This window comes from Oncorhynchus tshawytscha, linkage group LG09 (genome assembly GCF_018296145.1).
Source record: "Oncorhynchus tshawytscha isolate Ot180627B linkage group LG09, Otsh_v2.0, whole genome shotgun sequence".
Classification (NCBI taxonomy): Eukaryota; Metazoa; Chordata; class Actinopteri; order Salmoniformes; family Salmonidae; genus Oncorhynchus; species Oncorhynchus tshawytscha.
The window spans coordinates 2,317,149-2,344,285 of NC_056437.1; the positions used below are offsets into that span (position 1 = coordinate 2,317,149).

The following is a 27,137-nucleotide window of genomic DNA, read 5'->3' on the forward strand; positions in this document are numbered from 1 at the left end:
AAAGCTCATTAGAGTTAACTGCATCTGAAATGTCAGCCCAAATAAATGCTTCACAGAGTTCAAGTAACAGACACATCTCAACATCAACTATTCAGAGGAGACCGTGTGAATCAGGCCTTCATGGTCAAATCGCTGCAAAGAAACCATTACTAAAGGACACCAATAAGTAGAAGAGACTTGCTTGGACCACGGAACACAAGCAATGGACATTAGACCGGTGGAAATCTTTCTTTTGGTCTGATGAGTCCAAAATTTGCGATTTTTGGTTCCGACCTTGTGTCTTTGTGAGACACAGAGAAGGTGAACGGATAATCTCTGCATGTGTCGTGAAGCATGGAGGAGATGGTGTGATGGTGTGGTTCCCACCGTGAAGCATGGAGGAGGAGGTGTGATGGTGTGGTTCCCACCGTGAAGCATGGAGGAGGAGGTGTGATGGTGTGGTTCCCACTGTGAAGCATGGAGGAGGAGGTGTGTTGGTGTGTGGGTGCTTTGCTGGTGACACGGTCTGTGATTTATTTCAAATTTATTTCGAATTCAAGGCACGCTTAACCAGCATGGCTACCACAGCATTCTGCAGTGATACGCCATCCTATCTGGTTTACGCTTAGAGGGACTATCATTTGTTTCTGAATAGGACAATGACCCAATGCACCTCCAGGCTGTGTAAGGGCTATTTGACCAAGAAGAAGAGTGATGGAGTGCTGCATCAGATGACCTGGCCTCCACCATCATCAAACCTCAATCCAATTGAGATGGTTTGGGATGAGTCAGACCGCAAAGTGAAGGAAAAGTAGCTAACAAGTGCTCATCACATATGGGAACTCCTTCAAGACTGTTGGAAAAGCATTCCAGGTGAAGCTGGTTGAGAGAAAGCGGTACCATAGCGCCAAGTCTAGGTCTAAAAGGCTCCTTAACAGCTTGCACCTCCAAGCCATAAGACTGCTGAACAACTAAACTAATCAAACGGCCACCCGGACTCTTTACATTGAACCCACCCCCCCTTGGTTTTTACACTCACTGTTTATTATCTATACACTTTTTCGTGTATGTTACCTCGTTATTGTTATGTACATTTATTGATTGGATTTGAATTGAATGGCAAGAGTCTGCAAAGCTCGCAAGGCAAAGGGTGGATACTTTGAAGAATATAAAATATATTTGGATTTGGTTAACGCTTTTTTGGTTACTACATGATTCCATATGTGTTAAATCATAGTTTTAATGTCTTCACTATAATTCTACAATGTAGAAAATAGTCAAACTAAAGAAAAAACCTTGAATGAGGAGGTGTGTCCAAACTGTTGACCTGTTTTATATACATATATTGCATGGAATGGCTTCAGTAAAGTGCTCTTGTGTTTTATTTTACAATGAAATCTTCAGATACTTAACTGGCTTCCAATAGGATTGGGCGATCCCCTGAAAGCAGCTCATTAAATTAGAAATCTAATTCACAGTAGGAAATCCAGTCCACAGGAAGAGTTGTACAGCCTTGTCAGAGGACTCAGAACACTCTGCTTGTTGCTTTGCTCTACATGGATAGTTGGCCTAGTGTCACAGGTAATTTAAATGTTACGTAATGTGTGAGATAAGCTAAGCTATCGACTCCTCCAATCTCTATCCCTCAATCTGTCAATCAATCAAATGTATTTATAAAGGCCTTTTTACATCAGCCGGAGTCACAAAGTGCTGTACAGAAACCCCCCAGCCTAAAACCCCAAACAGCAATGCAGATGCATAAACACAGTGGCTAGGAAAATACAAGGAAGAAAGGAACCAGGCTATGAGGGGTGGCCAGTCCTCTTTTAGCTTTCGGAGATTATAACAGAACATGGCCAAGACGTTCAAATGTTCATAGATGACCAGCAGGGTCAAATAATAATAATCAATAATCCAATGTCTATGGATAAAGTATCCAAATACAGGGCTTCTCCAAAGACATGAGTCAGAGAAGAGGTGTTCAGAGAGAGGAACTCTGCTTTACCATTAATTGGTTGGTGTCCGCAGGGCAAGGTGTGAGGCTCCAATGGGTGTGTTTCACTGACGGAGTGGGCTAATGGGTTTGAGTTTCTTCTCTTTTCTTTCTTCGTCTCTCATAGTCTCTGTCTGTGGAGCCTCGATATGTTGGTTGTGGTATATAAAGTATATAGACAGTTCCACTAACCTGCCTGGTTGGTCTATGGTAAAGGTAATGTATATAATATATATAGATCATGTGAAGACACTAACCTGCCTGGTTGGTCTATGGTAAAGGTAATGTATATAATATATATAGATCATGTGAAGACACTAACCTGCCTGGTTGGTCTATGGTAAAGGTAATGTATATAATATATATAGATCATGTGAAGACACTAACCTGCCTGGTTGGTGGTGACGTTGAGAGAGACAAACTGTCGTCCGGGGTTGGTGAGCTCAGACACTCCATTAACGGCCTCCACCTCGAACGTGTAGTTAGTGTGAGCCAGAAGGTCTGCCACCATCACAGAGTTGTTCCTGAGACTGTTGCGTTGGGGCAGGAACCGCACCGTGCTCTCACACTCCTCATAGTGTCTGCTGTCAACGCTGATCTTACGACACAGGATGTTATAGCTGACATCCTTCCTGCCGCCAGTCTCCTCGGGAACCGCCCATTCCAGGAAGACCGACGTCTCGTTTACATTGGAAATGGCATTACGAGGAGCAGAAGGTGGTCCTGTAGGGCAATAACATTGTGTTATTCTGCTGAAACTATAACATATTGTGTTATTCTGCTGAAACTATAACATATTGTGTTATTCTGCTATAACTATAACAAATTGCTAGAAGATAAGACAATAACATCCACTCTTATTCCATAAAGGATCCACTATGTAGAGGTGTTGTTGGGTCCTTCCACCAATTCGGTAACTTTTAAGAAGGGTAACTTGGTAAAAAAAAATTGGGGGGGGGGATTTCAAGTGTATTATTCTGTCATAAAGAGCACGTTCAACTTCATTCCCATCTCAATGAGGTTAAATAAAACCATATTTACCCAGAAGAGGTTCCCGTAAAGTTCTAGTTATGGTTTTACAGTGGCTTGCGAAAGTATTCACCCCCTTTGGCATTTTTCCTATTTTCTTGCCTTACAACCTGGAATTAAAATATATTTATAAGTGGTTTGTATCATTTGATTTACACAACATGCCTACCTCTTTAAAGATGCAAAATATTTTGGATTGTGAAACAAACAAGAAATAAGACAAAAAAACAGAACTCTTGAGCATCCATAACTATCCCCCCCAAAGGCAATACTTTGTAGAGACACCTTCTGCAGCAATTCCGGTTGCAAGTCTCTTGGGGTGTGTCTCTATAAGCTTGGCACATCTAGCCACTGGGATTTTTGCCCATTCTTCAAGGCAAAACTGCTCCAGCTCCTTCAAGTTGGATGGGTGCCGCTGGTGTACAACAATATTTAAGTCATAACCCAGATTCTCAATTGGATTGAGGTCTGGGCTTTGACTAGGCCATTCCAAGACATTAAAACATTTCCCCTTAAACCACTCGAGTGTTGCTTTAGCAGTATGCTTAGGGTCATTGTCCTGCTGGAAGATGAACCTTCGCCCCAGTCTCAAATCTCTGTCACGAACGTTGTTAGAATAACTTGACCAAGGCACAGTGTGTGTAGAGTTCCACATGTTTTAATAAATGAAACTCACCAAAAACAATACCAAACAAACGAAACATGAAGTAAATGCAGATCCCACAAAAACCCAGTGGGAAAAGGCTGCCTAAATATGATCCCCAATCAGAGACAACGATAGACAGCTGCCTCTGATTGGGAACCATACCAGGCCAACATAGAAATTAAAAAACTAGACTACCCACCCTAGTCACCCTAACCTAATCAAAATAGAGAATAAAAGGATCTCTAAGGTCAGGGCGTGACAATCTCTGGAAGACTGAAACAGGTTTCCCTCCAGAATTTCCCTGTATTTAGCACCCTTCATCATTCCCTCAATTCTGACCAGTTTCCCAGTCCCTGCCAATGAAAAACATCCCCAAAGCATGCTGCTGCCACCACTATGCTTCACTGTGGGGATGGTGTTCTCGGGGTGATGAGAGATGTTGGGTTTGTGCCAGACATTTTCCTTGATGGCCAAAACATATATGGTGCCATATTCTTTCCATTTTTTAATAATGGATTTAATGGTGCTCCGTGGGATGTTCAAAGTTTGATATTTTTTAATAATGGATTTAATGGTGCTCCGTGGGATGTTCAAAGTTTGATATTTTTTAATAATGTATTTAATGGTTATCCGTGGGATGTTCAAAGTTTGATATTTTTTTTATAATGGATTTAATGGTGCTCCGTGGGATGTTCAAAGTTTGATATTTTTTTATAATGGATTTAATGCTGCTCTGTGGGATGTTCAAAGTTTGATATTTTTGAATAATGTATTTAATGGTTATCCGTGGGATGTTCATAGTTTGACATTTTTTAATAATGGATTTAATGGTGCTCCGTGGGATGTTCAAAGTTTGATATTTTTTTATAATGGATTTAATGGTGCACCGTGGGATGTTCAAAGTTTGATATTTTTTTATAATGGATTTAATGGTGCTCCGTGGGATGTTCAAAGTTTGATATTTTTTTATAACCCAACCCTGACCTGTACTTCTCTGCAACTTTGTCCCTGACCTGTTTGGAGAGCTCATTGGTCTTCATGGTGCCGCTTTCTTAGTGGTGTTAAAGAATCTGGGGCCTTTCAGAACAGGTGTATATATACTGAGATCATGTGACAGATTATGTGACACTTAGATTGCACACAGGTGGACTTCATTCAACTAATTATGTGACTTCTGAGGGTAATTGGTTTCATTTCATTTCACTTCACCAATTTGGACTATTTTATGTATGTCCATTTGCACACAATGTATTCAGATTTTTATTTTGACTGTACTGACTGTACTTTTGTTTATTCTATGTGTAACTCTGTGTTGCTGTTTGTGTCGCACTGCTTTGCTTTATCTTGGCCAGGGGGCAGCTGTAAATGAGAACTCGTTCTCACCCGTCCTACCTGATTAAATAAAGGTGAAAAAATGTCATGAAATGAAATTCATGAAATCCACATAAAAATCCAGTTAAATTACAGGTTGTAATGCAACAAAATAGGAAAAACACCAAGGGGGTGAATACTTTTGCAAGGCACTGTAGATCATTCCATATGTGTTATTTCATAGTTTTGACGTCTTTACTATTGTTCTACAATGTAGAAAATAGTAAAAAATAAAAGTAAAACCCAGGAATGAGTAGGTGTGTCCAAACTTCTGGTACTGTAGCTGAATCTTTAATAAATAATAATCTTCAGAACATGGTCAAAGCAACAAAATAACTCGGCTTTTACAATGATGGTGAAACTTGAATACATTTTGGGATTAAGAGGGGTTAAATCTTCCTAGAAGTGACACAGGGTTGACGGAGGGACATGTTAAAATGCAAAAACAAGTTCTACTTAAAATATCAAAGGGCACTCTTATCGTAGAATCACCCTTTTGTGTAAATGCAGGCTGTGTTACGTGTGCAGGCTTTGTTACGAAGGTCTGAGTCCCTGCTACTAATAACTACTGTGGTGCTTATGTATGGAGTGGTATACTACTAATAACTACTACAGTATTAATGTATGCAGCGGAATACTACTGATAACTACTACAGTATTAACGTATGGAGTTGTATACTACTGATAACTACTACAGTATTAACGTATGGAGTTGTATACTACTGATAACTACTACAGTATTAATGTATGGAGTGGTATGCTACCAATATGTATGGAAAATAAATAATAATAATAACAATATGAATAATTATTATTACTATTATTATTAATATTTTGTTTTTGTGCTTGCCTGTTAGCTAGCAGTTCTCAGCTAGCACTTTCTTACTGGTGACAAAAACTGATGATTGCCATCCTTCCTTCGAGTCATTACTGAATTATTTAATGTAACAAATCAAATATTAAACCTTGAAAACAATTCATTTAGAATCTGCATTTACTTGAAATAGCTGTTTATTTGCTGAAATATGTGCCGTTACCCCTTTCTATTAAATGGAACAGGCAGATACACATGTCCTGTCTCAGCCTCCAGTATTTATGCTGCAGTAGTTAATGTGTCGGGGGGCTAGGGTCAGTTTGTTATATCTGGAGTACCTCTCCTGTCCTATTCGGTGTCCTGTGTGAATCTAAGTGTGCGTTCTCTAATTCTCTCTTTCTCTCTCTCTCTCTCGGAGGACCTGAGCCCTAGGACCATGCCCCAGGACTACCTGACATGATGACTCCTTGCTGTCCCCAGTCCACCTGGCCGTGCTGCTGCTCCAGTTTCAACTGTTCTGCCTTATTATTATTATACGACCATGCTGGTCATTTATGAACATTTGAACATCTTGGCCATGTTCTGTTATAATCTCCACCCGGCACAGCCAGAAGAGGACTGGCCACCCCACATAGCCTGGTTCCTCTCTAGGTTTCTTCCTAGGTTTTGGCCTTTCTAGGGAGTTTTTCCTAGCCACCGTGCTTCTACACCTGCATTGCTTGCTGTTTGGGGTTTTAGGCTGGGTTTCTGTACAGCACTTTGAGATATCAGCTGATGTACGAAGGGCTATATAAATAAATTTGATTTGATTTGATTTGAGATATTTGAGAAGTTTTACGGTATGTAGTTTGTATGTAGCAGCATAGTATGTAATGAATGGTGAGGCATAGTGAGGTGTAGTACATACGTGTACAGGCCATGTTGGGCGGGTCACTGTCTCTCCTATAGTATCCTTCCTCACAGGTACAACCTACGGAACCCTGGACTCTGGTGAAGCTGTGAGGAGGACATTTACTGCAGGCAGGGGTCTGCAGCACCGATCGGAAGAATCCCGCTCTGCAGACTGGAGACGGGAGAGAGGTGAGGAGAGAGAGGAGAGGAGAAGGGGGTTAGACTGGACTCTAGTGAAGCTGATACGAGGACATTTAATGCAGCACAGACCAGAATAAACCTGCTTTACACACTGTAGACAGGAGAGAGAGGAGTAGGTGGTTAGTTTTACCCTGCACACTGAAGATGAGAGATGTTTCAATTTGTCAGACATTACTGACATTTTGTTCAGGTCGGTACTTTTAGTGGGCGAAACATTTTGTCAATGCAATCCGTGCATCTAGAATGTGGTTTCTAACTCAATGTGGTTTCTAACTAACTCAGACACATGTAGTTATTGGTGGTATAACTCAGGAACTAGTATTTATTGGTGGTATAACTCAGGAACCAGTAGTTATTGGTGGTATAACTCAGGAACCAGTAGTTATTGGTGGTATAACTCAGGAACCAGTAGTTCTTGGTGGTATAACTCAGGAACCAGTAGTTATTGGTGGTATAACAGACAGTAGTTATTGGTGGTATAACAGACAGTAGTTATTGGTGGTATAACTCAGGAACCAGTAGTTATTGGTGGTATAACAGACAGTAGTTATTGGTGGTATAACAGACAGTAGTTATTGGTGGTATAACTCAGGAACCAATAGTTATTGGTGGTATAACAGACAGTAGTTATTGGAGGTATAACAGACAGTAGTTATTGGTGGTATAACAGACAGTAGTTATTGGTGGTATAACAGACAGTAGTTATTGGTGGTATAACTCAGGAACCAGTAGTTATTGGAGGTATAACTCAGGAACCAGTAGTTATTGGTGGTATAACTCAGGAACCAGTAGTTATTGGTGGTATAACAGACAGTAGTTATTGGTGGTATAACTCAGGAACCAGTAGTTATTGGTGGTATAACAGACAGTAGTTATTGGAGGTATAACTCAGGAACCAGTAGTTATTGGAGGTATAACTCAGGAACCAGTAGTTATTGGTGGTATAACTCAGGAACCAGTAGTTATTGGTGGTATAACAGACAGTAGTTATTGGTGGTATAACTCAGGAACCAGTAGTTATTGGTGGTATAACAGACAGTAGTTATTGGAGGTATAACTCAGGAACCAGTAGTTATTGGTGGTATAACTCAGGAACCAGTAGTTATTGGTGGTATAACTCAAGGCCCCATAGTTGTTGGAAGTATAACTCAGACACCAGAAGTTTTGGTAGTATAACTCAGGAACCAGTAGTTATTGGTAGTATAACTCAGACACCACCAATAGTTACCAATTTTTTCCAATACTGTCACGTTACAAGACCACAAATAGGATTGATAAATTACAAAGACATGTGACTGTCAGATAGACAGCACTGTGTGACTGTCTAATAGCACTGTGTGACTGTCTGATAGATGTCTCTGTCAGGTAGATAGCACTGTGTGACTGTCAGATAGACAGCACTGTGTGACTGTCAGATAGATAGCACTGTGTGACTGTCAGATAGATAGCACTGTGTGACTGTCAGATAGATAGCACTGAGTGACTGTCAGATAGATAGCACTGTGTGACTGTCAGATAGACAGCACTGTGTGACTGTCAGATAGATAGCACTGTGTGACTGTCAGATAGATAGCACTGTGTGACTGTCAGATAGACAGCACTGTGTGACTGTCAGATAGATAGCACTGTGTGACTGTCAGATAGATAGCACTGTGTGACTGTCAGATAGATAGCACTGTGTGACTGTCAGATAGATAGCACTGTGTGACTGTCTAATAGCACTGTGCGACTGTCTAATAGCACTGTGTGACTGTCAGATAGATAGCACTGTGTGACTGTCAGATAGATAGCACTGTGTGACTGTCAGATAGATAGCACTGTGTGACTGTCAGATAGATAGCACTGTGTGACTGTCAGATAGATAGCACTGAGTGACTGTCTAATAGCACTGTGTGACTGTCAGATAGATAGCACTGAGTGACTGTCTAATAGCACTGTGTGACTGTCTGATAGATAGCACTGTGTGACTGTCAGATAGATAGCACTGTGTGACTGTCAGATAGATAGCACTGTGTGACTGTCAGATAGATAGCACTGTGTGACTGTCTGGTAGATAGCACTGTGTGACTGTCAGATAGATAGCACTGAGTGACTGTCTAATAGCACTGTGTGACTGTCTGATAGATAGCACTGAGTGACTGTCTAATAGCACTGTGTGACTGTCTGATAGATAGCACTGTGTGACTGTCAGATAGATAGCACTGTGTGACTGTCAGATAGATAGCACTGTGTGACTGTCAGATAGATAGCACTGTGTGACTGTCAGGTAGATAGCACTGAGTGACTGTCTAATAGCACTGTGTGACTGTCAGATAGATAGCACTGAGTGACTGTAGGATAGATAGCACTGTGTGACTGTCAGATAGACAGCACTGTGTGACTGTCAGATAGATAGCACTGTGTGACTGTCAGATAGATAGCACTGTGTGACTGTCTAATAGCACTGTGTGACTGTCAGATAGATAGCACTGTGTGACTGTCAGATAGATAGCACTGTGTGACTGTCAGATAGATAGCACTGTGTGACTGTCAGATAGATAGCACTGTGTGACTGTCAGATAGATAGCACTGAGTGACTGTCTAATAGCACTGTGTGACTGTCAGATAGATAGCACTGAGTGACTGTCTAATAGCACTGTGTGACTGTCTGATAGATAGCACTGTGTGACTGTCAGATAGATAGCACTGTGTGACTGTCAGATAGATAGCACTGTGTGACTGTCAGATAGATAGCACTGTGTGACTGTCTGGTAGATAGCACTGTGTGACTGTCAGATAGATAGCACTGAGTGACTGTCTAATAGCACTGTGTGACTGTCTGATAGATAGCACTGAGTGACTGTCTAATAGCACTGTGTGACTGTCTGATAGATAGCACTGTGTGACTGTCACTGATGTGTGAGATAGATAGCACTGTGTGACTGTCAGATAGATAGCACTGTGTGACTGTCAGGTAGATAGCACTGAGTGACTGTCTAATAGCACTGTGTGACTGTCAGATAGATAGCACTGAGTGACTGTCTAATAGCACTGTGTGACTGTCAGATAGATAGCACTGAGTGACTGTCTAATAGCACTGTGTGACTGTCAGATAGATAGCACTGTGTGACTGTCAGATAGATAGCACTGAGTGACTGTCAGATAGATAGCACTGAGTGACTGTCTAATAGCACTGTGTGACTGTCAGATAGATAGCACTGAGTGACTGTCAGATAGATAGCACTGAGTGACTGTCTAATAGCACTGTGTGACTGTCAGATAGATAGCACTGAGTGACTGTCTAATAGCACTGTGTGACTGTCAGATAGATAGCACTGAGTGACTGTAGGATAGATAGATAGTTATGTAAATCTACTGTTTCCAGTAGGACAAAAGTTGATCTATTCTGTGTGAAAAATAAATATTCCAAAAATAGTTTGCGGTAGCTCCTAAATTAACTCAACCACGAGCGTTAAAAGATAATAATTCAAGTAATGATGGTGACGCAACAGATATCAACGTTACGTTGAAAATGTTGATAAACTACTGGACTCTTTCTTCACATTATAAGCGCAGCTATGCGCACACAGCAGTAGGCTATGAGTGTGAATGTTCCTAAATGCAATTAATTAGCAGGAAAACACCATTCTCAAGAGTGACCGCAAATGCAATTACGTGTCATGTAATGCTTTTGTTCTACAGGTGAATTTATATGGTGAAAATTATCTTCCCCTGAAACTCACACGCTGTCTGCCAGTTAGACTCTACACCCCTGGTTATGCAGATTAATGCGCTTCATTTTAAGAAGTTATTTGGCCACTTTAGTTGTGATACTAACCTTATTAAAACATATAGGCCTATGGGCTAGACTACATGAGGTGTGATACTAACCTTATAGGACTATGGACTAGACTACATGAGGTGTGATACTAACCTTAAAGGACTATGGACTAGACTACATGAGGTGTGATACTAACCTTATAGGACTATGGGCTAGACTACATGAGGTGTGATACTAACCTTATAGGACTATGGACTAGACTACATGAGGTGTGATACTAACCTTATAGGACTATGGACTAGACTACATGAGGTGTGATACTAACCTTATAGGACTATGGACTAGACTACATGAGGTGTGATACTAACCTTATAGGACTATGGACTAGACTATATGAGGTGTGATACTAACCTTATAGGACTATGGACTAGACTACATGAGGTGTGATACTAACCTTATAGGACTATGGACTAGACTACATGAGGTGTGATACTAACCTTATAGGACTATGGACTAGACTACATGAGGTGTGATACTAACCTTATAGGACTATGGACTAGACTATATGAGGTGTGATACTAACCTTATTAAAACATATAGTGGACTAGACTACATGAGGTGTGATACTAACCTTATAGGACTATGGACTAGACTACATGAGGTGTGATACTAACCTTATAGGACTGTGGACTAGGATACATGAGGTGTGCGACAAAGATTTGAAAAAGTTGCCTTATTACACATCACTCATCATCAATCCCCATTAGTTCCTGTCAAGGCAGCAGCTACTCTTCCTGGGGTTCATTATGGATCCCCATTAGTTCCTGCCAAGCCAGCAGCTACTCTTCCTGGGGTTTATTATGGATCCCCATTACTTCCTGCCAAGGCAGCAGCTACTCTTCCTGGGGTTTATTATGGATCCCCATTAGTTCCTGCCAAGGCAGCAGCTACTCTTCCTGGAGTCCAGCAAAATTAAGGCAGATTAGCTGCTGCCTTGACAGGAACTAATGGGTATCCATAATAAATAGAGATAACATAGCGACATTGCATTGCTTTTTCCTCTGTGCCATGCAGGCATCATTATAGTATTTTGTGTGCTGAAATATTTCCTCTACGTTTTACCTCAGCAATACAGCAAAACTGACAATAATCTAAAGAATCCATGATTCCTTCTCACATAAACCCTGCTACTCCCCTCTCACCTTGTCTATTGAGTGGCCTAACTGACCTTGGCTGCGTTCCAAATTACACCCTATTTCTAGTGCACTGCTTTTGACTTGAGCTCAAATGGGTGAATAGGGTGCCATTTGTGATGCATCCATCCTCTTCTGAGCGCGACCCTGCATGGCCCTGTGACGATGTGCGGATCTTCTGTCAGGGCTAAGCCTCCACTCCTGCTACAAGAGCCCCCCTCTCCAAATCACAGGGTTAATCTACCACAGGCTCTGACCTCGCAATACCATTAACCTGCCTGCTGCATTGCTGCCCTGACACCCACTGTGAACCCTATGTCCTATATAGTGCACTACTTTTGATAGGGCTCTGGTCTAAAGTAGTGCACTGTATAGGGAATAGGCTGCCATTTGGTTTTCAGCCAGTGACTCACATGACACTCCTCAAAAACCTCAAACAAGCCTCTGGTAATGGGAAATGGGCTCTTATCTTCTCCTCTCTGTCTCTACTCTGGATAGGGAGGCTGGGAACTGGGAGGATGGGAGGCTGGGAGGATGGGAGGCTGGGAGGATGGGAGAATGGGAGAATTGGAGAATAGGAGGATGAGAGTATGGTAGAATGGGAGGATGGGAGTATGGTAGAATGGGAGGATGGGAGAATGGGAGTATGGTAGAATGGTAGAATGGTAGAATGGGAGGATGGGAGGATGAGAGGATGGTAGAATGGGAGGATGAGAGTATGGTAGAATGGTAGGACGGGAGGATGAGAGTATGGTAGAATGGGAGGATGGGAGGATGAGAGGATGGTAGAAAGGGAGGATATGAGTATGGTAGAATGGGAGGATGGGAGAATGGGAGGATGGTAGAATGGTAGAATGGGAGGATGAGAGGATGGTAGAATGGGAGTATGGTAGAATGGGAGGATGGTAGAATGGGAGGATGGTAGAATGGGAGGATGGGAGGATGGGAGTATGGTAGAATGGGAGGATGGGAGGATGGGAGGATGGTAGAATGGGAGGAAGGTAGAATGGGAGGATGGGAGGATGGGAGTATGGTAGAATGGGAGGATGGGAGGATGGTAGAATGGGAGGATGGGAGGATGGGAGTATGGTAGAATGGGAGAATGGGAGGATGGGAGGATGGGAGGATGGTAGAATGGGAGGATGGTAGAATGGGAGGATGGGAGGATGGGAGGATGGGAGGATGGGAGGATGGGAGGATGGGAGAATGGGAGGATGGGAGGATGAGAGGATGGTAGAATGGGAGGATGGGAGGATGAGAGGATGGTAGAATGGGAGGATGGGAGGATGGGAGGATGGGAGGCTGGGGGAATGGAAGGCTGAGAGAATGGCAGGATGGGAGGCTGGGACGCTGGAAGGATGGGAAGCTGGGAGGCCAGCACACTGGGTAATATAGACAGAAGCTGGTAGTTAGACAGTAACACGGCTGCTGATCCAAGATGCTCAAAGTAGTTTGTGTTCCCAACTCATCATGTACAATGTGACAATTGATAATATTGTCACATTTCACACTCAGTTAAATCCTGTTTTTAAGGTGACTCTATTATATCATCTAGGCCTGGATTGTATTCAAAAGCAGCAGTCTTTTTATTAAATAAAATGTGCATACAAATATCCTATAGGACAAGCTGGTAGCAAATTTTAAGAAACAAATATTACATTCTGAAGATCTGTTATATGACTGTGTAGGCGACCTGTTCTTCAAAACAACCCATGACTGAGAGTGAGTCAACTGTCAGCAACTGAGAGTGAGTGAGTTCAACACAAGAGAGAGACAGCCCCATTTATTCTCAACTTCAGCCCCATGTAGCATAATCTCCAGCCCCATGTAGCCTCATCTCCAGCCCCATGTAGCCTCATCTCCAGCCCCATGTAGCCTCATCTCCAGCCCCATGTAGCCTCATCTCCAGCCCCATGTAGCCTCATCTCCAGCCCCATCCTCAGCCCCATGTAGCCTCATCTCCAGCCCCATGTAGCCTCATCTCCAGCCCCATGTACTCTCACCTCCAGCCCCATATAGACTCAACTCAAGCCCCATGTAGCCTCATCTACAGCCCCATGTAGCCTCATCTCCAGCCCCATGTACTCTCACCTCCAGCCCCATATAGACTCAACTCCAGCCCCATGTAGGCACACCTCCAGCCCCATTAAGTCTCAGCTCCATCTCCAGCCCCATGTAATCTCATCTCCAGCCCCATGTACTCTCATCTCCAGCCCCATACAGCCTCATCTCCAGCCCCATACAGCCCCATTTCCAGCCCCATATCCAGCCCCATGAATTCTCCCTCTCCAGCCCCATATAACCTCATTCCCCAGCCCCATATAGCCCCACTCAACTCCAGCCCCAACAATTCTCATCTCCAGCCCCATGTAGCCTCATCTCCAGCCCCATGTAGCCTCATCTCCAGCCCCATATAGAGTCAACTCCAGCCCCATATAGCCTCATCTCCACCCCCATATAGCCTCACCTCCAGCCCCATGTAGCCTCATCTCCAGCCCCATGTAGTCTCAACTCCAGCCCCTTGTAGTCTCAACTCAAGCCCCATTTAGTCTCATCTCCAGCACCATGTAGTCTAAAATCCAGCCCCATGTAGTCTCAATTCAAGCCCCTTGTAGTCTCAACTCCAGCCCCATGTAGTCTCAAGTCCAGCCCCATTAAGTCTCAGCTCCATCTCCAGGCCCATGTATCCTCATCTCCAGCCCCAGCCCATACAAGCTCATCTCAAGCCCCATGTAGTCTCATCTCCAGGCCCATGTAGCCTCACCTACAGCCCATATAGCCTCATCTCCAGAACCATGTAGCCACATCTCAAAACCATGTAGCCTCAAATCCAGACCTATTTAGTCTCAACTCCAACCCCATGTAGACTCAACTCCAGCCCCATGTAGCCTCATCTCCAGCCCCTTGAAGTCTTACCTCCAGCCCCATTAAGTCTCAGCTCCAACTCCAGCCACATTTAGCCTCCTCTCCAGCCCCATGTAGCCTCACCTCCAGCCCCATGTACTCTCATCTCCAGCCCCATGTAATTCTCATCTTCAGCCCCATGTAATTCTCATCTTCAGCCCCATGTAATTCTCATCTCCAGCCCCATATAGCCTCACCTCCTGCCCCTGGAAGCCTCACCTCCAGCCCCATGTACTCTCATCTCCAGCCCCATGTAATTCTCATCTTCAGCCCCATGTAATTCTCATCTCCAGCCCCATATAGCCTCACCTCCTGCCCCTGGAAGCCTCATCTCCAGCCCCATGTAGTCTCATCTTCAGCCCCATGTAATTCTCATCTCCAGCCCCATGTAATTCTCATCTCCAGCCCCATGTAATTCTCAATTCCAGCCCCATATAATCTCATCTCCAGCCCCATTTAATCTCTTCTCCAGCCCCATGTAATTCTCACCTCCAGTCCCATGTAATCTCATCTCCAGCACCATGTAGCCTCATCTCCAGCCCCATTTATTCTCAACTCCAGCCCCATTAATTCCCAACTCCAGACCCATTAATTCTCATCTCCAGCTCCATGTAATCTCACCTCCAGCTCCATGTAGCCTCATCTCCAGCCCCTTGTAGTCTAAACTCCAGCCCCATGTAGCCTCATCTCCAGCCCCATGTAGTCTCAACTCCAGCCCCTTGTAGTTTCAACTCAAGCCCCATGTAGTCTCATCTTCAGCCCCATGTAGTCTAAAATCCAGCCCTGTGTAGTCTCATCTCCAGCCCCATGTAGTCTCAATTCAAGCTCCTTGTAGTCTCAACTCCAGCCCCATGTACTCTCATCTCCAGACCCATGTACTCTCATCTTCAGCCCCATGTAATTCTCATCTCCAGCCCCATGTAATTCTCCCTCCAGCCTCATGTAATTTTCAATTCCAGCCCCATATAATCTCATCTCCAGGCCCATGTAGCCTCAACTCCAGCCCCATGTAGCCTCATCTCCAGCCCCACGTATACTCAGCCCCATTTATTCTCAACTCCAGCCCCATGTAGCCTCATCTCCAGCCCCATGTAGCCTCATCTCCAGCCCCATGTAGCCTCATCTCCAGCCCCATGTAGCCACATAGCCCCATCCAGCCCCATGCCCCATAGCCCTCTTCTCCAGCCCCAGCCCATACAAGCTCACCTCCAGCCCCATATAGTCTCATCTCCAGCCCCATGTAGCCTCATCTCCAGCCCCATGTAGCCTCATCACCAGCCCCATGTAGCCACATATCCAGCCCCATGTAGCCTCTTCTCCAGCCCCAGCCCATGTAGCCTCATACAAGCTCAGCTCCAGCCCCATATAGTCTCATCACCAGCCCCATGTAGCTCTTCCCAGCCCCATGTAGCCCAGCCCCATGTAGCCTCTTCTCCAGCCCCATGTAGCATCTTCTCCAGCCCCATGTAGTCTCATTTCCAGCCCCATGTAGCCTCATCTCCAGCCCCATGAATGCCTCATCTCCAGCCCCATGTAGCCCCATGTAGCATCTCAGCCCCACGTATACTCAGCCCCATTTATTCTCAGCCCCACTCCAGCCCCATGTAGCATCAGCCCCATTTATTCTCATCTCCAGCCCCATTTCATCTCCAGCCCCATTCATCTCAGCCCCACTCCAGCCCCATGTAGCATCAGCCCCATTTATTCTCATCTCCAGCCCCATGTAGTCTCATCTCCAGCCCCATGTAGCCTCAGCTCCAGCCCCATGAAGCCTCATCTCCAGCCCCATGTAGCCTCATCTCCAGCCCCATGTATCTATACTCAGCCCCATTTATTCTCAACTCCAGCCCCATGTAGCATCAGCCCCATTTATTCTCATCTCCAGCCCCATGTAAGCCTCATCTCCAGCCCCATGTAGCCTCATCTCCAGCCCCATGTAGCCCATTTATTCTCAACTCCAGCCCCATCCAGCCCCATTTATTCTCATCTCCAGCCCCATAGCATCAGCCCCATTTATTCTCAGCTCCAGCCCCATGTAGTCTCATCTCATCAGCCCCATGTAGCCTCAGCTCCAGCCCCATGAAGCCTCATCTCCAGCCCCATGTAGCCCCATCACCTCCAGCCCCATGTAGCGCCCCACGTATACTCAGCCCCATTTAATCTCAACTCCAGCCCCATGTAGCATCAGCCCCATTTATTCTCAACTCCAGCCCCATGTAGCATCAGCCCCATTTATTCTCATATCCAGGCCCATATAGTCTCATCTCCAGCCCCATGTAGCCTCATGTCCAGAACCATGAAGCCTCATCACCAGCCCCATGTAGCCTCATCTCCAGCCCCAGCCCATACAAGCTCATCTCCAGACCCATGTAGCCTCATCTCCAGCCCCAGCCCATACAAGCTCATCTCCAGACCCATGTAGCCTCATCTCCAACCCCAGCCCATACAAGCTCATTTCCAGCCCCATATAGTCTCATCACCAGCCCCATGTAGCCCTTCCAGCCCCATGTAGCCTCTCCTCCAGCCCCATGTAGCATCTTCTCCAGCCCCATGTAGCATCAGCCCCATTTATTCTCATCTCCAGCCCCATGTAGCCTCAGCTCCAGCCCCATGTAGCCTCAGCTCCAGCCCCATGTAGCCTCATCACCAGCCCCATGTAGCCACATATCCAGCCCCATGTAGCCTCTTCTCCAGCCCCATGTAGCATCAGCCCCATTTATTCTCATCTCCAGCCCCATGTAGTCTCATCTCCAGCCCCATGTAGCCTCAGCTCCAGCCCCATGAAGCCTCATCTCCAGCCCCATGTAGCCTCATCTCCAGCCCCATGTAGCCTCATCTCCAGCCCCATGTAGCCCCAGCCCCACGTATACTCAGCCCCATTTATTCTCAACTCCAGCCCCATGTAGCATCAGCCCCATTTATTCTCTTCTCCAGCCCCATGTAGTCTCATCTCCAGCCCCATGTAGCCCCATCAGCTCCAGCCCCATGAAGCCTCATCTCCAGCCCCATGTAGCCTCATCTCCAGCCCCACGTATACTCAGCCCCATTTATTCTCAACTCCAGCCCCATGTAGCATCAGCCCCATTTATTCTCAACTCCAGCCCCATGTAGCATCAGCCCCATTTATTCTCATCTCCAGGCCCATATAGTCTCATCTCCAGCCCCATGTAGCCTCATGTCCAGAACCATGAAGCCTCATCACCAGCCCCATGTAGCCTCATCTCCAGCCCCAGCCCATACAAGCTCATCTCCAGACCCATGTAGCCTCATCTCCAGCCCCAGCCCATACAAGCTCATCTCCAGACCCATGTAGCCTCATCTCCAACCCCAGCCCATACAAGCTCATTTCCAGCCCCATATAGTCTCATCACCAGCCCCATGTAGCCCTTCCAGCCCCATGTAGCCTCTTCTCCAGCCCCATGTAGCATCTTCTCCAGCCCCATGTAGCATCAGCCCCATTTATTCTCATCTCCCCATTTATTCTCATCTCCAGCCCCATGTAGCCTCATCTCCAGCCCCATGTAGCATCAGCCCCATTTATTCTCTTCTCAGCCCCATGCCCATAGCATCAGCCCCATTTATTCTCTTCTCCAGCCCCATGCCCATACAAGCTCATCTCCCCAGCCCCATACAAGTCTCATCTCCAGCCCCATGTAGCCACATATCCAGCCCCATGTAGTCTCATCTCCAGCTCATCACCAGCCCCATGTAGCCTCATCTCCAGAACCATGAAGCCTCTCTCCAGCCCCATGTAGTCTCATCTCCAGCCCCATGTAGCCTCATCTCCAGAACCATGAAGCCTCACCTCCAGCCCCATGTAGCCTTTCTCCAGCCCCTTGAAAGTCTTACCTCCAGCCCCATTAAGTCTCAGCTCCACCTCCAGCCCCATGTAGCCTCAGATCCAGCCCTATGCAGCCTCATCCAGCTAAGCAGCCAGGCATCAACTGACTCAGTTCATTTAAACAATGTATGATGTTAACATCCTCAGAGTGTGTATGGAGTGATATATAGATCATGGCATGGCTAAATACATTTCTCTACACTTCAATCACCTAGGCCTAAGCCCCAAATGGCACCCTATTCCCTATATAGTCCACTAAGAGTAGTGTGCTTTGTAGGGAATCTGGTGCCATTTGGGATGTAGTCAAGGCCTCTGTAATCCTGAGGACGACGTGCAGCATTAGGACGTAAGAGCAGATATGCGTAGTATTAGGCTATAACAGCAGACTCTTAATGGACCGAGAGAGAGAGGGGGAGGGGGAGGAAGAGGGGATGGAGAAGGATGGGGGGAGGGAGAGAGGATGGGGGAGGGAGAGAGGAGGGGGAGAGAGGGAGGGGACGGGTAGGGAGAGAGGAGGGGGGGGTAGGGAGGGGGAGAGAGTGGGGGGGTGAGATGGGTCCTAGCCATACAGAGAGGCTGATTGGATTACCCAGCGGACTGGTATGAAATCATCACACACACACACACACACACTCCTTGTTATCACATACACTCTCCTTGTTATCACCTACACAACTCTGATTGCCTATCAAACACATAGACACTCCTTGTTATCACCTACACAACTCTGATTGCCTATCAAACACATAGACACTCCTTGTTATCACCTACACAACTCGGATTCCCTATCAAACACATAGACTGCCAGATTCCCTATCAAATACACAGACTGCCAGATTCCCTATCAAACACACAGACTGCCAGATTCCCTATCAAACACACAGACTGCCAGATTCCCTATCAAACACACAGACTGCCAGATTCCCTATCAAACACACAGACTGCCAGATTCCCTATCAAACACACAGACTGCCAGATTCCCTATCAAACACACAGACTGCCATAACGGATTATGAAACATTTGATCTACCTAATTAAATTCATACACGCTATACACTGGCTCGTTCATTCCACATTATAGAGGTTGTGTCCTACAGAAATTAATCTAATTTCCATTTCATTCAACGGTATATCTGTGATGTGGTATCATCATGTAATTTAAAGATTAGGGTTATAGTGATTTGAGGTCTGAGAGGAGAATCCTCTCCTCTCCGACTGGGGGATGGGGGACCAGGGGCAGTGCAGCGGGGCCCTTAGGATGGGGGGGGGTGTAAGAGGAGGAGGAAAGAGGAGAGGAGAAACTAGGCCTGATTCACCTTGACGGAACCTTGGTCTCCTGTCATGCAATATTAGCCCTGAAAAATACCCCCTGAATTCAGCTAGCCCCTGCACACACGCACTCTCTCTCTCTCTGAACCCAGCTAGCCCCTGCACACTCTCTCTCTGTCTCTGAACTCAGCGTTCACAGCTAGCAGCCATGAGGCTATTCCTCCACCATGCAGCTGATGTCCTAGACTATTGTTCTGTTGTATTGTAATGTTAATCACGTCATGTTACACAATGGAGGGATTGCCACAGCATTTATTTATTTCATTTACATTCACATTTTTTTAACTAGGCAAGTCAATTAAGAACAAATTCTTATTTATAATCACGGCCTACCAAAAGGCAAAAAGGCTCCTGCGAGGACCGAGGCTGCGATTAAAATGTAAAATATAGGACAAAAAAACACACATCACAACAAGAGAGACACCACAATAGTACATAAAGAGAAACAACAACACAACATGGCAGCAACACATGACAACAACATGGTAGCAACACAACATGGCAGCACCACATGCCAACAACATGGTAGCAAAACATGCCAACAACATGGTAGCAGCACAACATGGCAGCACCACAACATGGCAGCAACACAACATGGCAGCAACACAACATGGCAGCAAAACAACATGGCAGCAACACAACATGGCAGCAACACAACATGGCAGCAACACAACATGGTAGCAACACAACATGGTAACAACACAACATGGTAACAACACAACATGGTAGCAAAACATGACAACAACATGGTAGCAACACAACATGGTAGCATCACAACATGGTAGCAACACAACATGGTAGCTTCACAACATGGTAGCATCACAACATGGTAGCAACACATGACAACAACATGGTAGCAACACAACATGGTAGCAATACATGACAACAACATGGTAGCAACACAACATGGTAGCTACACAACATGGTAGCTACACAACATTGTAGCAACACAACATGGCATCAGCACAACATGGTAGCAACACAAAATGGCATCAGCACAACATGGTAGTATCTAGACTACATCCATTCACGTTGTCATGTTGATTTTACAGTACAGTGGTCATGTGCTGAATGCATGGACAGTACAGTGGTCATGTACTGAATGCAGGGACAGTACAGTGGTCATGTACTGAATGCAGGGACAGTACAGTGGTCATGTGCTGAATGCATGGAGAGTACAGTGGTCATGTGCTGAATGCGTGGACAGTACAGTGGTCATGTGCTGAATGCGTGGGCAGTACAGTTGTCATGTGCTGAATGCGTGGACAATACAGTGGCCATGTGCTGAATGCGTGGGCAGTACAGTTGTCATGTGCTGAATGCGTGGACAATACAGTGGCCATGTACTGAATGCATGGACAGTACAGTGGTCATATGCTGAATGCAGGGACAGTACAGTGGTCATGTGCTGAATGCAGGGGCAGTACAGTGGTCATGTGCTGAATGCAGGGACAGTGGAGGGGCCATGTGCTGAATGCAGGGAGAGTACAGTGGTCATGTGCTGAATGCATGGACAGTACAGTGGTCATGTACTGAATGCAGGGACAGTACAGTGGTCATGTGCTGAATGCAGGGACATTACAGTGGTCATGTACTGAATGCATGGACAGTACAGTGGTCATGTGCTGAATGCAGGGACAGTACAGTGGTCATGTACTGAAAGCAGGGACAGTACAGTGGTCATGTACTGAATGCATGGACAGTACAGTGGTCATGTACTGAATGCAGGGACAGTACAGTGGTCATGTACTGAATGCAGGGACAATACAGTGGTCATGTGCTGAATGCATGGACAGTGGAGTTGTCATGTGCTGAATGCAGGGACAGTACAGTGGTCATGTGCTGAATGCAGGGACAGTACAGTGGCCATGTACTGAATGCAGGGACAACACCGGAATTCTTGGAAAAAGTTATATTTGAAAATAGAGATGCACTTCTTGACAAAGGTTAAATTTGACAAAGGTGAGTTTCCTAGAAATTGCAGAATATGTTCTTTCTGATACTTTAAAGAAATCACAATGTCTTACCTGCGTCTGTCAATTCCAAACTGCACTCATCTCTACATGCACAATTTGAAAACAGATAATATTGTCACTAATCAGATTTTTGTCAATTTAATCTAGTCTTCAGGCTAACTCTTATTATATATTAAATTAGTTTAGGTGTAGTTCCGTGGTAGTTTAGGTGTAGTTTGGGTATTGTTTAGGTGTAGTTTCAATGGACCGCTGTGCAGGCTGACTGGCAACGTTTGTTTTCCCTTGCTCATCAACTTCGATAGAGTCAAGGATATGTTTTGCATTATTCTAAAGGCCTATTGCAACACACAGCATGTTTTCGATACATTTGATTAGTAATAGAGTTATAGTCAATATAAAACAGTCCTGTAACAGCTTCTTTATTTTTACAAAGTAAAACGTCAAAAAGATCAACCTGCAAGGCGCGCGGTCAAATTATTAACATGAGCGCCAACGATGATAAGAGAATGGTATCAACGTGCAAGGCGGCGGTCAAATTATTAACATGAGTGCCGATGATGATAAATAGGCATAAAACAAACTCATCATTACACTATTGTCGTCCTTAATTCATTCAACCTCTTCACCCTCCTTATCATTCACTTAGGCATAATTTAAATTCAATTGTAAAGTAATGTGCACAATTATCACCCATTCATCCATTTGTCATTCATTCAATGAGGAGAAAGAGAGACACATTAGCTCCTGGCTGGGTACCAACGTCCTACAACACATTGTCTTGGAGCCTGGCTGGGTACCAATGTCCTACAGAACATTGTCTTGGAGCCTGGCTGGGTACCAACGTCCTACAGAACATTGTCTTGGAGCCTGGCAGGATACCAACATCCTACAGAACATTGTCTTGGAGCCTGGCTGGGTACCAACATCCTACAGAACATTGTCTTGGAGCCTGGCTGGGTACCATGGTCCTACAGAACATTGTCTTGGAGCCTGGCTGGTCCTGTACCAACGTCCTACAGAACATTGTCTTGGAGCCTGGCTGGGTACCAACGTCCTACAACACATTGTCTTGGAGCCTGGCTGGGTACCAACATCCTACAGAACATTGTCTTGGAGCCTGGCTGGGTACCAACATCCTACAGAACATTGTCTTGGAGCCTGGCTGGGTACCATGGTCCTACAGCACATTGTATTGGAGCCTGGCTGGGTACCATGGTCCTACAGCACATTGTCTTGGAGCCTGGCTGGGTACCAACATCCTACAGAACATTGTCTTGGAGCCTGGCTGGGTACCAACATCCTACAGAACATTGTCTTGGAGCCTGGCTGGGTACCAACATCCTACAGAACATTGTCTTGGAGCCTGGCTGGGTACCAACGTCCTACAGAACATTGTCTTGGAGCCTGGCTGGGTACCAACGTCCTACAGAACATTGTCTTGGAGCCTGGCTGGGTACCATGGTCCTACAGCACATTGTCTTGGAGCCTGGCTGGGTACCAACATCCTACAGAACATTGTCTTGGAGCCTGGCTGGGTACCAACATCCTACAGAACATTGTCTTGGAGCCTGGCTGGGTACCATGGTCCTACAGCACATTGTATTGGAGCCTGGCTGGGTACCATGGTCCTACAGCACATTGTCTTGGAGCCTGGCTGGGTACCATGGTCCTACAGCACATTGTCTTGGAGCCTGGCTGGGTACCAACATCCTACAGAACATTGTCTTGGAGCCTGGCTGGGTACCAACATCCTACAGAACATTGTCTTGGAGCCTGGCTGGGTACCATGGTCCTACAGCACATTGTCTTGGAGCCTGGCTGGGTACCAACGTCCTACAGCACATTGTCTTGGAGCCTGGGTGGGTAACAACGTCCTACAGCACATTGTCTTGGAGCCTGGGTGGGTAACAACGTCCTACAGCACATTGTCTTGGAGCCTGGCTGGGTACCAACGTCCTACAGCACATTGTCTTGGAGCCTGGGTGGGTAACAACGTCCTACAGCACATTGTCTTGGAGCCTGGCTTGGTACCAACGTCCTACAGCACATTGTCTTGGAGCCTGGCTGGGTACCAACGTCCTACAGCACATTGTCTTGGAGCCTGGCTGGGTACCAACGTCCTACAGCACATTGTCTTGGAGCCTGGCTGGGTACCAACGTCCTACAGCACATTGTCTTGGAGCCTGTCTGGGTACCAACGTCCTACAGAACATTGTCTTGGAGCCTGTCTGGGTACCAACGTCCTACAGCACATTGTCTTGGAGCCTGTCTGGGTACCAACGTCCTGCAGCACATTGTCTTGGAGCCTGTCTGGGTACCAACGTCCTACAGAACATTGTCTTGGAGCCTGTCTGGGTACCAACGTCCTACAGCACATTGTCTTGGAGCCTGGCTGGGTACCAACGTCCTACAGCACATTGTCTTGGAGCCTGGCTGGGTACCAACATCCTGCAGCACATTGTCTTGGAGCCTGGCTGGGTACCAACGTCCTACAGCACATTGTCTTGGAGCCTGGCTGGGTACCAACGTCCTGCAGAACATTGTCTTGGAGCCTGGCTGGGTACCAGGGTCCTACAGCACATTGTCTTGGAGCCTGGCTGGGTACCAACGTCCTGCAGAACATTGTCTTGGAGCCTGGCTGGGTACCAGGGTCCTACAGAACATTGTCTTGGTGGGTTAAGTTGGGAATAGGTGTGAAAAAACAGGTTAAAAGGCTTTAAATACTTTTCTGTTTGTTATTTCAAAATTCTGACCGAGCAGCGTAAAATACAAACATTTAGGAAAAGTCAGGGAAGGAGCAGGACATTACCATTTTTTGTGGCTGATTTATTTTATATACAAAATCAGACGTCAGTGGATGTTGGCCTGTGGCACTTCTAGTGTTTAACAGGTTAACATTCACCTCATGCTCCTAGACCTTAGTGCCACTTTTTACACCATCGACCAGCACATTATTTTGGAAAGATTGGAATCTGTAATTGGCCTACGTGGACAAATTCTTGCCTGATTTAAATCCTATCTGTCAGGAAGGTATCAATTAGTCTCTGTGCATGGTTTTTCCTGTGAGAAATCAATGGTATGTTTTAGTATTCCTCAAGGTTCCGTTCTGTGACCACTATTGTTTTAACTATATAAGCTACCACTTGGGGATGGCATTCAGAAACACAATGTCAACTTCCAATGCTATGCAGACGACACAAAACTGCACACTTTGATGAAACCCCAAAATTGCCTACCCTGGAAGCCTGTGTTTCAGACATAAGTGGATGGCGGATTTAAAAAAACAACATTTAAACTTGGACAAAACAGAGAAGTTAGTTCTATGTCCCAAGAAACAAAGAAATCTGCTGTCTGATTTGAAAATGAATCTTGATGGTTGTACAGTCGTGTCAGATAAAACTGTGAAGGAGTTCGTCGTTACTCTGAACTAGGGTTACAAAGGGTCGGAAACCTTCTGGTAAATTTCCAGCATTTTTCCAGAAATTTTCCATGGGAAGTTAAGCCCGGGAATTTGGGGAATTTCTATATATATATTTAAGTTAACGGTGAACCTTTTTTTGTGGGATACACATAAGACAATTCTAGGACTTGTTTTTTTGTTTTTTGTTAAACTATCCCCAATTCAATGGAATTGCAACCCTCTGCATGCACAGTGCACTCTTCCATCACATGTACAGGGGATTTTCAAGATCTTGCGCACTAATAAGATGCTATTGAGCCCACACTACTACACTGTCTGAGCCAAGAACTACATGCTTTCTGGTAAGTTTTGATTACATTACTGGGTGGGGTGAATATATTGTATATGACATACATTATTTTTTTGATAACTAGCAAATAGTAGTCTACAGCAAAGTGTGTTTAAATCATTTAGCCTGCTAACTGAGGAGTGTTAATTCACCTGTTTCCATACATGTTTCATTGTAAAACATTTATCTTACAAAGGAGTTGTTTAATATAACTGTTTAACTATTTATCTGTACATGGAATTGTATTTGGGTTTTTCACTGCAGCTAATGTAGAAGGAAATGCTGTGTACATTTGCAAATACTGTGCCAAATCATATGTGAAGAATACAACAAAGATGCAGAATCATCTGATCAAGTGAATATAGTTCCCTCAGCGCTCACAACAAGCAACCTCTGACAAAAGACAATGCGAGATGAAAATGATGAATCAGACACAGTATCTATAGCAACAGCTCATGGTCCTCCTAGAATCAGATTTTTTTTTTTGACTCAATGGAGGAACGTAGTCAGAGAAATGCTGATGAATGTCTTACTGGAACTGTGTATGCAACTGGTTCACCTCTGATGCTCACAGGCGATGTGTATTGGAAGATATTTCTGAATGTTCTCCGCCCAGCATACATCCCTCCTACCAGACATTCTTGATCTACTCATTTGCTGGATGCAGAATTCAACAGAGTTCAAGTGAAGGTCAAGCAAATCACAGAGAAAGCAGACTGTATTGCAATCCTCTCTGATGGGTAGTAAAATGTTCCTGGGCAAGGAATAATTAACTACATTATCTCCACCCCTCAACCAGTATTCTACATGAGCACAGACACAAGGGACAACAGACACACCAATCTCTACATTACAGATGAGCTGAAGGCAGTCATCAATGACCTTGGACCACAGAAGGTATTTGCACTGGTGGCAGACAACGCTGTGAACATGAAGGTTGCTTGGTCTAAAGTGGAGGAGTCCTACCCTCACATCACACCTCTTGGCTGTGCTGCTCATGAATTGAATCTGCTCAAGAACATCATGGCACTGAAAACAATGGATACACTCCACAAGAGAGCCAAGGAAATGGTTAGGTATGTGAAGGGTCATCAAGTTATATCAACAATCTAACTCACCAAGCAAAGTGAGAAGAATAAGAGCACCACATTGAAGCTGCCCAGCAACACCCGTTGGGGTGGTGTCATCATGTTTGACAGTATCCTTAAGGGGAAGGAGTCTCCCCAAGAAATGGCCATATCACAGTCTGCCGATATGGACAGCCCCATCAAGAGGATCCCCCTGGATGATATATTTTGGGAGAGAGAGGTAAGCAGCCTGAAATTTCTGAAACCTACAGCAGTAGCCATTGTACGGATTGAGGGACACAATGACACTCTGCTTGCAGATTTAAGAGAAAAATTCCGTACTGCCCATCCCATTTCACTGTTGCTCCAAGCAGAGGAAAACGCAGTTGTGAAA

The 27,137-nt window shown here is 45.3% G+C and overlaps 1 protein-coding gene across 2 annotated transcripts in view; it reads right to left on the reverse strand.

Moving 5' to 3' along the window:
* Positions 1–27,137, reverse strand: part of LOC112240907 (ephrin type-A receptor 5) — a 180,317-nt gene that overhangs the window by 98,685 nt on the left and 54,495 nt on the right. For both annotated transcript variants that reach the window (XM_042326366.1, XM_042326365.1), the window contains exons 4-5: positions 6,740–6,895; positions 2,360–2,695 (exon numbers count right to left, since the gene is read on the reverse strand). In XM_042326366.1, coding sequence (XP_042182300.1) covers positions 2,360–2,695; positions 6,740–6,895 — 492 coding nt within the window. The remainder of the gene's footprint in view (positions 1–2,359; positions 2,696–6,739; positions 6,896–27,137) is intronic.